The sequence below is a fragment of the Phocoena sinus genome, chromosome 10 (genome assembly GCF_008692025.1).
Source record: "Phocoena sinus isolate mPhoSin1 chromosome 10, mPhoSin1.pri, whole genome shotgun sequence".
Taxonomy (NCBI): domain Eukaryota; kingdom Metazoa; phylum Chordata; class Mammalia; order Artiodactyla; family Phocoenidae; genus Phocoena; species Phocoena sinus.
Window position 1 is genome coordinate 643,164 of NC_045772.1, and position 14,299 is coordinate 657,462.

The 14,299-nt window shown below is 41.2% G+C and overlaps 1 protein-coding gene across 1 annotated transcript in view; it reads left to right on the plus strand.

Moving 5' to 3' along the window:
- The window catches only part of TTLL8 (tubulin tyrosine ligase like 8), a 75,012-nt gene that overhangs the window by 18,505 nt on the left and 42,208 nt on the right, over nt 1-14,299 (plus strand). Inside the window, 1 exon segment of the mRNA XM_032645318.1 lies at nt 5,633-5,819. Coding sequence (XP_032501209.1) covers nt 5,633-5,819 — 187 coding nt within the window.

Below are 14,299 nucleotides of genomic sequence, written 5' to 3' on the forward strand. Positions count from 1 at the left end.
TTGATGATGTCTTCCACAGAGCAGAAGTTTTAAATTTCAGTGAAGTCCCACTTATCAATTATTTTTTTCACGGATTGTGCCTTTGGTGTTGTATCTAAAAAGTCGTCGTCATACCCAAGTTCATCTTGGTTTTCTCCTATGTTATCTTCTAGGGGTTTTATAGCTTTGTGTTTTTTTTTGGCCTGCACATATCCATTTGTTCCAGCACCATTTGTTTGAAAAGACTATCTTTGCTCCATTGTATTGCCTTTGTGCCTTAGTCAAAGATCAGTTGACTATATTTGTGTGGGTCTATTTCTGGGCTCTCTATTCCACTGACCTAGTTGTCTCTTTTTCACCAATACCACACTATCTTGATTATTGTAGATTTATTGTAAAGCTCAAATTTAGATGGTGTCAATCTTCTAACTTTGTTCTTCTCCTTCAACATTGTGTTGGCTATTCTGGATTTTTTTGCCTCTCCATATAAACTTTAGAATCAGTTGGTCAATATCCACAAAATAACTTGCTGGGATTTTGATTGGGATTGCTTTGAATCTATAGATCAAGTTGGGAAGAACTGACAGCTTGACAATGAATTTTTTCTATTCACGACCACAGAATATCTCTCCATTAATTTGTTCTTCTTTGATTTAAGTAATCAGAGTTTTGTACTTTTCCTCATATAGATCTTGTACATATTTTGTTAGATTTATTTAATTATGTATTTATTTCATATTTGGAGTGCTAATGTAATGGTACTTTGTTTTTAATTTCAAATTCTAATTATTAATTGCTGGTGTATAGGAAAGTGATTGACCATAACCACTTACTAGTTCCAGAAGTTTTTTTGTTGTTAATTCTTTTAGATTTTCTACCTAGACAATCATGTCATCTCTGAATAAAAACAGTTTTATTTCTTCTTTCCCAATTTGTTTACTTTTAATTTTCTTGTCTTGTTGCATTAGCTGGGATTTCCAGTATGATGTTAAAAAGGAGTGGTGAGAAAGGACATCCTTGCTTTGCTCCTGATTTTAGTAGGAAAGATTCTAGTTTCTCACCATTAAGTATAATGTTAGCTGTAGGTTTTTTGTAGATATTCTTTATCAAGTTGAGGATATTCAACTTGATGTTCTATTCCTAGTTTTGTTTTGTTTTATTTTGTTTTTTTGGTGGTACGTGGGCCTCTCACTGTTGTGGCCTCTCCCGTTGCAGAGCACAGGCTCCGGACACGCAGGCCCAGCGGCCATGGCTCACAGGCCCAGCCGCTCCGCGGCATGTGGAATCCTCCCGGACCAGGGCACGAACCCGTGTCCCCTGCATCGGCAGGCGGACTCTCAACCACTGTGCCACCAGGGAAGCCCCTCTATTCCTAGTTTGTTGAGAGTTTTTATCATAAGTGGATGTTGAATATTATCGAGTGCTTTTTTTGCATCTATTGATATGATCATGTAATATTTCTTCTTTAGCCTGTTGGTATGATGGGTTACATTAATTGATTCTTGAATGCTGAACCCGTTTTGCATACCTGGGATAAATGTGACTTGGTTATGATGTGTAATTCTTTTTATAAATTGTTAGATTTAATTTGCAAATATTTTGTTGAGGATTTTTGCAAGTATGTTCATGAGAGATTTTGGTCAACAGTTTTCTTTTCTTGCGATACCATTGTCTGGTTTTGGTATTAGGGTAATGCTGGCCACAGAGAATGAGTTACAAAGTACTCCCTCTGCTTCTGTCATCTGAAAGAGATTGTAGAGAATTGGTATACATTTTTCCTTAAATGTTTGGTAGAATTCACCTGTGAATCCATCTAGGACTGGTGCCTTCTGTTTTGGAAAGTTATTAACCATTGATTCGATTTCTTTAATAGGTATAGGACTATTCAGATTGTCTATCTCTTCTTCTTTGAGCTTTCGCAGATTGTATATTTCAAAGAATCAGTCCATTTCACCTAGATTATAAAATTCGTCGGCATAAAGTTGTTCATAGTATTCCTTTATTATCCTTTTAATGTTCGTGAGATCTGTAGTGATGTCTCCTCTTAGTTTGATGATATTAGTAATTTATGTCATCCATCCTTTTTTGTTTTTAGTTAACCTGACTAAAGGCTTATTAATTTTATTGATGTGTTCAAAGAACCAGCTTTTGGTTTCACTTATTTTCTCTATTGATTTCCCGTTTTCAATTTCATTGATTTCTGGTCTAAGTTTGTGTTTTTTTCTAATTTATTTATTTTATATTTTTGGCTGTGTTTGGTCTTCGTGGCTGCGCGTGGGCTTTCTCTAGTTGCAGTGAGTGGGGGTTACTCTTTGTTGCGGTGCACAGGCTTCTCACTGCAGTGGCTTCTCTTGTTGTGGAGCAGGGGCTCTAAGCGTGCGAGCTTCAGTAGTTGCGGCACGTGGGCTCAATAGTTGTGGCTCGCGGGCTCTAGAGCACAGGTTCAGTAGTTGCAGCACATGGACTTAGTTGCTCCGTGGCATGTGGGATCTTCCCGGACCAGGGATTGAACCCATGTCCCCTGCTTTGGCAGGCGGATTCTCAACCACTGTGCCACCAGGGAAGTCCCTGGTCTAAGTTTTATTATTTATTTTCTTCTGTTTGAGTTTGATTTGTTCTTCTTTTTCTGGCTTCCTAAGATAACAGCTTAGATAATTAGTTTCAGATCTTTCTTCATTTCTAATATACGCATTCAGTGCTATAAATTCCCCTCTAAGCACTGCTTTCATTGCATCCCACAAATTTTGATGAATTGTATTTTTATTTTCATTCAGTTCTAAATATTTAAAATTTTTCTTGGGATTCTTTTCATTGACTCATGTGTTATCAGATGTATGTTGTTTAGTCTCCACATACTTGAGGAGTTTTCCAGCTATCTGTATCTTCTGATTTCTAGTTTAATCCATTGTGGTCTGAGAGCATATATTTTATGATCTCTGTTCTTTTACATTTGTTAAGGTGTGTTTTATGGCCCCAAAGTGGCCTATTTTGGGAACCGTTCCAAATGAGCTTGAGAAGAATGTGTATTCTGCTGTTGTTGGATGAAGTAGTGTATAGATGTCCATTATATCCAGTTGATTGACGGTGCTGCTAAGTTCACCTACGTCCTTACGGATTTTCTGCCTGCTGGATCTATCCATTTCTGAGAGAGGGGTGTTGAAGTCTCCAACTTTAATAGAGCCCATCTATTTCTCCCTGAAGTTCTATCAGTTTGTGCCTCATGTATTTTGATGCTCTGTTGTTAGGCACATACATGTTAAGTGTTGCTATGTCTTCTTGGTGTATTGACCCCTTCATCGTCATGTAACATTCTTTTCATCCCTGATAGTTTTCCTTGCTCTGAAGTCTGTTCTGTCTGAAATTAATATAGATACTCCTGCTTTCCTTTATTAGTGTTAGCAGGGTATATTTCTCTCCATCCCTTTGCTTTTAATCTATATGTGTCTTCATTTACAGTGGAATTCTTGTTGAAAACACAGTTGGGTCTTATTGTTTGATCACTGTATAATCTCTTTTAATTGATACATTTAATCGTTGACATTTAAAGTGATTATTGATATGGTTGGAGTAACAGCTACCATATTTGTTACTGTTTTCTATTCGTTGCCCTTGTCCTTTGTTCCTATTGTTTTCTACTCTTTTTCTGCCTCTTGTGGTTTTAATTGAGCATTTTGTATGATTTCATTTTCTTTCTCTTCCTAGCATAGCAGATATACACAGATATATATAAATTTTTTTAGTGGTTGTCCTATAGTTTGCAATATACATTTACAATGAATCAAACTGCATTTTCAAGTAACATTGACCACTTTACAGTAATGGGAATATTTTATAACAAAATATTCCTAATTCCTCCCTCCTGTGCCCTGTATCTTTGCTGTCATTTATTTCACTTATCCATAAGCTATAATCTGGATATATTTTTTCTATTTTTATTTTTAATAATAATTATTAAATTATTAAGTTCTGTCAGATCAATTAAGGATTAAAAAAGTAAAGCTTTAATTTTCCCTTTATTTACTCCTCCTCTAATGCTCTTCCTTTCTTTATGTGGATCTGAGTTTCTGATTTATGCCATTTCTTTTCTCTCCTAAGGATTTCTTTCAACATTTCTTGCAAGCCAAGTCTACTGGCAAAAAATCCCCTCTTTTTTTTTTTTTTTTTTTTTTGTCTGATACAGTGCTTTGTAGTCCTGTGATCAGGTCTCAGTCTTTGCTGAGCCTGTGCCCTTGGACTGTGAACTTCACCACCGCTTTTCCTTTTTCCCCCGCTTTGGTGGGATAGGATGGCTAGAGGCGGCGGAGCTGGGTATTTTCCTGCCCCAGCGTTGATTAGGCCCTGATCAAACCCTGGCAGGTCACACTCTGGTGACTGTTTCTCCTGAGGGCAGCCTTGTTAAGAACAGAGTGTTCCTTTCCTCCTCTCCCTGTCAGAAGCACAAGGGGATTTTCTTCCAATACTCACTGTGACCCCCAGGTCAAACTCTTGGAGGTAAAACTGACAAAAGTATGGGGCCCCCTAAAGGTGAGCCTCTAGCAACTTGTCCATTGCAGCAGGTGGGTTTCCTTCCCTGGGGCTGGCTCCCACACAGGTTTCTGCTCTGGTGACTCTCTGTACCCGCCCATCCCTCTCGCCAGTTTGGGGCAGGCTTTTGCCTTGTGACCTCAGTTCTCGGACAGATCTAAGAACAGCTGGTGATTTTCCGGTTTGTTCAGGTTTTCACCTGCTGTTGGGGTGGAGTGGCAGCTTCCAGGCTCCTTACATGCTGGACACCAGAAGTGAATTTTCACTTTAAAATGGTTATTTTTATAGTTTGTGAATTTCACCTCAGCACATTTAAGAAACGCATGTTGTAATCTCCGCAGCAACCGCAAAGCTCGAGCGCTTTCTCCCGGGTCCGTGCTCGCTGGCGGCCGCTGGGTCCATCAGGGCTGCCATCTCAGTGGCTGTGCCTGGGGCTTGTGCAGGTGTCTCCATACACCTTCCAAGCAGCCTTGTCTGCAGGCTCCTGCCCCATAGCCCCACGACAGGGTTCAGCTCTCACCCCATCTCCGCATCCAGCCTGGGGACCGCTGGCTTTGTGTGGGGGGCAGGCCGCCACGTGAGGTGGGTGCCAAGTGCATGAGGTCTGCCTTCACCTGGGCGGGGGCCTCCCTGTGTTCAGTGCTCCCCAGACCAACAGCGATCTTGGCTCACGGGCTCCAGAAGGAGAGGGTGCTGTCTGAGAGGTCGGATGCTCAGAGCCACGAAGCCCACACCTGCTGGGGCTCTGAGAAGTGCCAGACGTACAGGGAGGTGCTCCCCCCAGCCTCCCACAGGGCTGGCAGGCATCGGTGCAGGGCTGTCCACGAATACCTGTTCTTTTCTCACTGAGGACCAAGTATGTGCTCAGAAGCAGAGGTTTTGTGGAGAGCTCATCAGAAGTGCTGTTTCACTCCCACCCGAGGGGCTGAGAGTCTAGTCGGAGGGTGCGGCGGGGAGGGGGCACGGTGCAGTGGGGGGCAGCTTCGGGAGGGGAAAGGTTACCTGCCCAGGCCCAGGTGTGGCGTCCAGGGCGGCTGCCCTGGGGTGGCCTTTGCCTGTGCCCCCAGTGGTGCCACTGCATGGGGGCGGGTGGTGGCCCAGGCCCCACGTGCTTGTTCTTGGGTTTCAGTTCCTGAGAGCACGGGATCGAGGCTCACAGGCCTCTCAGGGCAGCTGGTGGACATCGCGTGCAGGGCGTGCGAGGCCTACCTGGGGCGGCTGGAGCACGAGGACATCGACCTCTCTGAAGACGCCGCCAAGGACCTCACGGAGGACGAGTGGAAGGACCTGACCCAGCAGTACTACAGGCTCATTCAGTAAGAAGCCTGGTCGGCGCCCTCTGGGGCCTGCCCGCTGCTCGCGTTATCCAGGGGACGCCGGGCGGGCTTTAGGGGTTGTCTGGGGACGTTGGCCCCTGGGACGTCTGGGGTGCCTGTCTGGGAGTTGGGGTGCCTTTTGGGGTGCCTGCCCAGGCCCTTGTTGGCTGATAAGAGGATGACACGGCCGGGCGAGCCTGTGGCACCTTGCGCACCCTGCGTGTCCTTTGTGTCATCTGGGGCCACAGCAGCCCTGGGCGTCCCCTTCGCGGCCAGGCTGCCAGGCTGGCTCTGGGTGGTCGGGACCGGCAGGGCCGTTGCTTGGCCCAGGCCTCCTGACTCCACGACCTTCAATTGCCCCCCACTACCCGGGGGCCCTCTGCGGAGGGCTGCGACCTCTCACAGTGGCCGACAGCGAGAAGCTGGGGCAGGAGCGGGCCAGCACCCGCGGCGGGAGCAGCTGTCCGCCGAGGGAACACGGCAGCAAAGCTGGAGCGCTCATTTCGGAGGGTCTGCCTGCAGTGCACACGCACCATCCCGGGGTCGTTTCTGTTGTTTTACTCCTTTCCTTCTTTGGATCAAGTACTTTCTTCTTTACTGGATGTAAATGCGGTAAAGGGCGTGCCACGTGCTGTTGGTATTTGTCCGGGAGGATACAAGTCTGCATATGTGCTCACTGTGTAGCCACCGCCCAGATCAAGATAAAGGACACTCCCAGCCCCCCAGCCCCCCTAGTAACCCTTCCCAGGCAGGACCCCACCAAGGTCACACCTCCTCTGACTCCCGCCACCTCCAGCAATGTTGCTGTGGAATTTCATATTCATGGAATCATACAGGCCGGGCTGTCTCGTTTGTGACTCTTCTGTTCAACACAAGACCTGTGAGATTTATCCAAGTCAGTGCAGAAGCTCATTCTTTTCTGTTGCTGTGCGGAATCCCATCCTTTCAATAGACCACAGAGCCCTTATTCCTTCTGCTGTGGGTGGGCAGGTGGGATGCCACCAGTCTTAAACAATTCCCAAGGTGGCTGTGCAGCTTCATAAGCCAGCCGTGATACGCGTCCACGCGCCCCACTCCCCGCGCCGCGGACAGCCCTCGGCACTCTCACACTTTTTCATTTTCCCTCCCTCGTCGTCTCATCGTGGTCTCAGTTTGCGTTTCTCTGATGACGGATGGTGATGAACATACTTTCATATGCTTACTGGCCATTTGGCTATGTTCTCTCGTGAAGTGCTTATTCAAATCTTTTGATCATTAAAGAGAAAGAGGTTGGTTCTTTGATTTCTAAGAGCTCTCGACATTTTCGTCACCAAGTCCTTTGTTGGAGATGTGCATTAAGCCTACCTTCTCCCGGTGCATGACTTGTCTTTTTACCTTTCAGTGGAATTTCTTGATGAGGTCCACTGTTTTCATTTTTTCCCTATTATGGTAGGTCGAGTGCTGGTTAAGAAATCTTTGACTCTTCAAGGTCATGAAGATGTTCCCCTATGATTTCTTCTATATGTTTTACTGTTTTCCCGTTCACTTTTAGCTTTTCATGATTAATTAATCTTAACTTTTGTGTAAGATAAGAGATGAGGATCAAGGTTCTTTTTTTGTATACAGATATTCACTGTGAATAAAAAATAAACATGAGTTTTGGCGGAACTTGCTTTCAGCCCTGATCAGCACCGATCTGTTTTGGTAACTGTGTCATTTACACCTGAATACGATGCGTATCTGCATTGCTAGGTGGTGTGTTATTAAAAGTGTCAATTAAGTCAAGTTAGTGATTCAAATCTATATTCTTACTGATTATTTCGCCTGCTTGTTCTCTGAGATACTGAGAGAGCCCAGTTAAAATCTCCAACTGTATTTGAGGTATTAATAGACGTAAAGAGGGTATTTCATTACAAAAGAATCCAATCAAAGGAATCAAAGCAGTCTGGACTTGGATGTAGTGAATACCGCATCAGAATATATAAAACAATCACAGAATTAAGAAGAGAAATAGAAATGCAACTGATTTTTGCGTGGTGACTTTGTATTCTGCTACTTTGCTGAATTCATTTATTAGCTGTTCAATTTTTGGGACAAGTTTGAGAAGGACTTGTATTAGTTCTTCTTTAAATGTTTGGTAGATTTCACCAGTAAAGCCATCACGTCTAGGGCATTTCTTTGTTGGGAGAGTTTTGATTACTGATTCAAGCCCCTTAGTTGCTATAGGTCTATTCATATCTTCTGTGTCCTCATGATTTAGTCTTGGTAGGTTTTGTGTTTCTGGAAATTTGTGTATTTCATCTAAGTTATCCAGTTTATTGGTGTACAGCTGTCCATAGTACTCTCTTATAATCTTTTTTTATTTTTGTAAAATCAGTAGTAATGTCCCTAATATCATTTTTCATTTTAGTAACTTGAGTTTTCTCTGTTTTCTCCTTAGTCCATCTAGCTAAAAGTCCATCCACTTTGTTGATCTTTTCAATGAACCAACTTTTGGTTTTATTCATTTTCTCTATTGTTTTTCTATTTTGATTAATTCTGCTCTAATCTTTATTATTTCCTTCCTCCTGCTAGCTTTGGGTTTAGTTTGTTCTTCTTTTTGTAGTTTCTTAAGCTGTAAAGTTAGGTTATTGGTTTGAGATTTTTCTCATTTTTTAATGTAAGCCTTTATAGCTCTACATTTTCCCCTTGGTACTGTTTTCACTACATCCCATAAGTTTTGACATGTGTTTTAATTTTCATTTATCTCTAAGTATTTTCTTTTTTCTTTAAAATTTATTTATTTAGTTAGTTTTGGCTGCACTGGGTCTTCGTTGCGGAGCACAGGCTTCTCATTGTGGTGGCCTGTCTTGTCACGTAGCCGGGGCTCTAGGCACACGGGCTTCAGTAGTTGTGGACACGGGCTCAGTAGTTGTGGCTCTCAGGCTCCAGAACGCAGGCTCAGTAGTTGTGGCACACGGGCTTAGCTGCTTCATGGCATGTGGGAATCTTCCCAGACCAGGGCTTGAACCCATGTCCCCTGCAATGGCAGCTGGATTCTTATCCACTGTGCCACCAGGGAAGTTCCTATCTCTAAGTATTTTCTAATTTCCCTTGTGGTGTCTACTTTTATCCATTGGTTGTTTAAGAAAGTGTTGTTGAATTTCCACAGATTTGTGAATTTTCCGGTTGTACTTCTGTCATTGATTCGTAACTTCATCTCGTTGTGATCAGAGAGGATACTTTGTATGATATCTGTCTTTTAGAACCTATTAGGTGTTAATTTGTGGCCTAATTATGGTCTATGTTGGAGAATGTCTCGTGTGCACTTAGGAACGACGTGTGTGTTGTTGTTGGGTGGAGTGTTCAGTGTGTCTCTGTTAGATTTAGTTGATTTACTGTGTTAAGTCATCTATTTCCTTATCTTCCGTCTTGCTCTTTTATTCGTTATTGAGAGTGTGGGGTATTGAAGTGTCCAGTTATTGTAGAACTGTCTGTTTCTCCCTTCAATTCTGTCAGTTTCTGCTTCATGTATTTTGATGGTCTGTCACTAGATGCATAAATTTTTATAATCATTATGTCTCCTTGCTGAAGAAGCTGTAACCTTTATTAATATATCATGCCCTTCTTTATCTCTGGTAACCTGTTCGACTGCAGATCTGTTTTGTCTGATATTAGTATAGCCACATCTCCTCTCTTTAGTTACTGTTTGCATGGAATATCTTTTCCATCCTTTTACTTTCAGTCTGTTTGTGTCTTTAGATCTAAAGTGAGTCTCTTCTAGACAGCATGTGGTTGGATCATGTGTTTTAATTCATTCTGCAGGTATATGTCTTTTGATTGGAGAGTTTAAACCACTTACATTAAAAATAATAACTGATAAGAAGGGACTTCTTTTTTTTTTTTTACAGCTAAATTTTTAAAAATAAATTTATTTTATTTTTGGCTGCGTTGGGTCTTCGTTGCTGCGTGGGCTTTCTCTAGTTGTGGCGAGCTGGAAACTCTGGAAATCAGGTTCTCCTCCTTCTCCAGGGCTTGCTGTTTCATGTTATTGTTTCTGTTTATTGTTTTTGGTTTTGGTTTTTTTATTTCTGTAGTCTGTCTCTGTGCCTGAGGTGTAAATTTAAGGTCTTCTTAGGTCTTTTCTATGCCTTTCTCTGGGCATGCACAGTCACTGCCTAATTTTCCCTTTATATGCAGTTGTTTTAAAATGTCCTAGTCTTTTAACGTCTGGCTCTCCAAAAGGGAAGAAGAATAAAATTAAGGGGAGGGAAGGGTGCTGGCCCTTTAAATCCCCTGGAAGGCACTTCAGCTGGAGGGGGTGGGGCTTATAACACTGAGGGGCAGGTCCAGCAATAATGGCGGCCTGTCTTATTTGTCTGTACCTCTATCAGCAGGAAGAGCAATCAGTGATCAGAGAGAGCACAGATCCCCAATATCTGGAGGAAAGGGTTCTTTTTTCCGTGCTCTGGCTCCTGCAAGCTGTGTGCAGGCTGCTCCAGAACCCATGCACAGCTGCCTGCCACAGGGGTGGGAGATGGGGAGCTGCTACGGTAATAAGAACTGGTACTGACCAAAATTAACTTCAATTTACTGTCTAAGGCTTCCCTCGGAGGTTGCACACCTTTAGTAGACTCCAGAGTTCCAACACAGTTGCATCAGATTCTGCCAGTGCAATTGTTGTCTAGGTGGGGAGACAGATTCCTGGTGCTTCCTATTCTGCCATCTTCCCAGAATCCTCCTTTCTACACATGTTTTAATTACATGTGAGGTATTTATTATTGCTTTAAATAGTCAGCAATTTTATATTTTTCTACATATTAACCTTTTTAAGGGACCTTCATTCATTTCTGCAGTTTCATTATTATTTTCTTTCATCCTAAAAAACATCTTTCAGTATTTCTTCTAGTGAAGAAATCTTTCATCTTTCAGTATTTCTTTCTAGTATTTCTTCTTGGTTAAGAACTCGCTGATTATTTTCTCTGAAGAAGAAGTAGAATTTTACATTTTTTTTTAAAGTTAAGCATTTTTAAAAATTAATTAATTAATTATTTGGCCGCATTGGGTCTTCACTGCTGCGCGGGCTTTCTCTAGTTGCGGTGAGCAGGGGCTACTCTTCGTTGCGGTGCGCGGGCTTTTCATCGCGGTGGCTTCTCTTGTTGTGGAACACGGGCTCTAGGTGTGTGGGCTTCAGTAGTTGTGGCACGTGGAGTCAGTAGTTGTGGCACACGGGTTTAGTTGCTCCACGCCATGTGGAATCTTCCCGGACTAGGGCTTGAACCCGTGTCCCTTGCATTGGCAGGTGGATTCTTAACCACTGCGCCACCACAGAAGTCCTTACATTCATTTTTTAAATTTTTATTTATTTATTTATTTATGGCTGTGTTGGGTCTTCGTTTCTGTGCGAGGGCTTTCTCTAGTTGTGGCAAGTGGGGGCCACTCTTCATCGTGGTGCGTGGGCCTCTCACTATCTCGGCCTCTCTTGCTGCAGAGCACAGGCTCCAGACGCGCAGGCTCAGTAGTTGTGGCTCACGGGCCCAGTTGCTCCGCAGCATGTGGGATCTTCCCAGACCAGGGCTCGAACCCGTGTCCCCTGCATTGGCAGGCAGATTCTCAACCACTGCGCCACCAGGGAAGCCCCCTTACATTCATTTTTAAAAGATATTTTCACCTGAATAAAATTCTAGCTTTGCAGAGGTTTTTGTTGCTTTTGCATTTTAATATATTATTCTATCATCTTCTGGCTTTCATAATTTTCATTTACAAATCGTCTGTAGTATTGTTTTTGTTCTTTGAAGGTAGTGTCTTTTTATCTGGGTGCTTTAATATCTTCTTTTTATCTTTGGTTTTCAGCAGTTTTCTTCCAATGCTTTTAGGAGCAGTTTTCTTTGTATTTATCTGGCTTTGGGTCTGTGGGACTTATTTTATCTGTTAGTTGGAGCTTCCCATCAAATTTGGAAAATTCTTGGCCATTAATTTTTCCGGTATTGCCTCTGCCCCATTCTTCCTCTAACTTCTGTCTGGATTCCAATTACACATATGTTAGACTGTGTCCCACATGTCTTACACTGGTCTCATCTCTCATCATCATCATGACAGTCTTTCTAATATCTTTGAGTCTAATTCTAAACTATATATTCTCTTCCACTGACCTTGCTATCTTTTACCCTAGTAATAGTACTGTACATTTTTAATTACTGTATATTTATGATTTCATTCATGGTAGAAATAGTCCATTCCCTTTGCTCCCTTTTCCAGAAATTTTCTGTTTATTCTCACATGTGATTCCTTCTAGATTCATTGCCCTGGTAACTAGTGCAGTTTGTCATCTTTTCATGTTTATTAGCCATGTGGATATGCTCTTTTGTGAATTCACTGTTCAAGTTTCTTGCCCATCCTTCTATTGTCTCCCATTCTGTGGCTTTTTTTCATTCTCTTCAAGATGTGTTTTGATAGACTGGAATCATAATAGAGTCCAATTATCTTAGTTTCTCTTCACGATTGATGTTTTATAATACTATTCAAAGAGTCCCTGCTGTTTCCAAGTCATGAATTTATACTCCTATGTTTTCTTCTAAAATATTCATTATTTTACCTTTCATATATTTTTACACATGCCCTTTTGGAGTTGATTTTCGTGTACGGGGTTAGGTAGGTATCAAGATGTATTTTTCCATATGAATATTGGAAATGACTTATAATTTATTGAAAAGTATTTCTTTTCCCACTGTACGGCCTTGTCATAAATCAGAGTAGCATTAATGTAGCTGAAATGGAACTAACCCCTCGATCAGCAAACAGACTGGTCTACTCACAGCAGGACAGTCTTTGCCACCATAAATCTTCGTACTCATACAGGAGGAATCCAATTGTTTCCACTTCTTCCATATACATTTATTGAGTTATAATTTGAATGCCATAGACTCCATTAATTGTAAATGTACAATTCAATGATTTTTAGTAAATTCACAAAGTTGTATAAAACCACAATCCAGTATTAGGACATGTCCATCACCCCATAAAATTCCCTTGTTCCCATCTTCAGTCACTCTTTGTTCACAACCCCAGTCCTCTCCAGCCACTAATCTTTTTCTGTCTCTATGGGTTGTATTTTCTGGTTTTTAATAATACTGAGTCTTCCAATCCATAGATATAGAATGCTTCTCCACTTGTTTAGGACTTTTAAAATGTGTATCAACAATGTTTTATAGTTTTCAGAGTTCAAAATTTATACTTCTCTTGCTAAATGTATTCCTGTATGTTTTATTATTTTTAATACTATTATGAATGGAATTAATTTCTTAATTTTAGGATTTTTGTTGGTAGCACATAAGAATGCAACTGATTTTTGTATATTGATCTTGTAACTGAGAATTTTTGCTGAACTCATTTATTAGTTCTAATAGTTTGCAGTGTGTGTGTGTGTGTGTGTGTGTGTGTGTGTGTTCCTTAGAATTTTCTACATACAGGATATGTCATTGTAGAAAACAATTTTATTTCGTCATTTCCAGTCTTGAGTTCCAGGGACTCAAGGTCGGTCTAACATCCAAAAGTTGATCAGTGCCATATTCTACAACCTTAAAAGGAAGGAAGTTCTGTCAAATGCTACAACGTGGATGGACCTTGAGAACATTATAATGCGCGAAATAAGCGAGACACAAAAAGATAAATAATGTATGATTCCACTCATATGAGGTACTCAGAGTCATCAAAATTACAGAGACAGAAAGTAGAATGGTGGTTGCCAGGGGCCAGGAGTTAATGGGTACAGAGTTTCAGTTTACAAGATGATGGTGGTGATATTTGCACAACGTGAGTGTACTTAATGCCACTAAACTGTACACTTAAAACTATTTAAGGTAGTAAATTTAATGTTATGTGTATTTTACCACAATAAGATTTTTGGGAAAAAAAGTAAATTGGTAAATTTCATCGTGTTTACAGAATAAAGAAGAAAAAACTGTATGGGCATCTCAGTAGATGCAAAACACTGGTGGAATTCAATGTGTCCATGTTAAGTTTTGTTGCTGTTTTTAGCAAACTAGGAAAAGAAAGAAACCTCCTTAATTTGATAACGTTTATCTACAAAAATCCTAAAGCTAATATATTTCTTTTTTTTTTATTTTTATTTTTATTTTTTTAATATATTTCTTAATGGCCATGAACTGAAAGTGTTCCCCTAAAAATCAGAATGAAACAAAAATTCCCATTATCATGACGTCTAGTCAGTATTGAATGAACAATCTGTTAAGTTTAATAGTACAAGAAAAGGAAAGAAAAGGCGTAAAATCAGAAGGGAAGACATAAGACACTTTACTTACTGGTGACCTAATTGTGCACATAGAAAATTTTAACAATCATAAAGAAAGCATCATGATTAAGTCAGTTTAGCAAGATCACTAGGTACCGGGTCAATATACGAAAGTCCACTGTATTTCTGTGTACCATCGCAATCACAAAATGAAACTTACAATAACATCAGAAACCTACAAATATCCAGAAAAAATATGACAAAATACAGG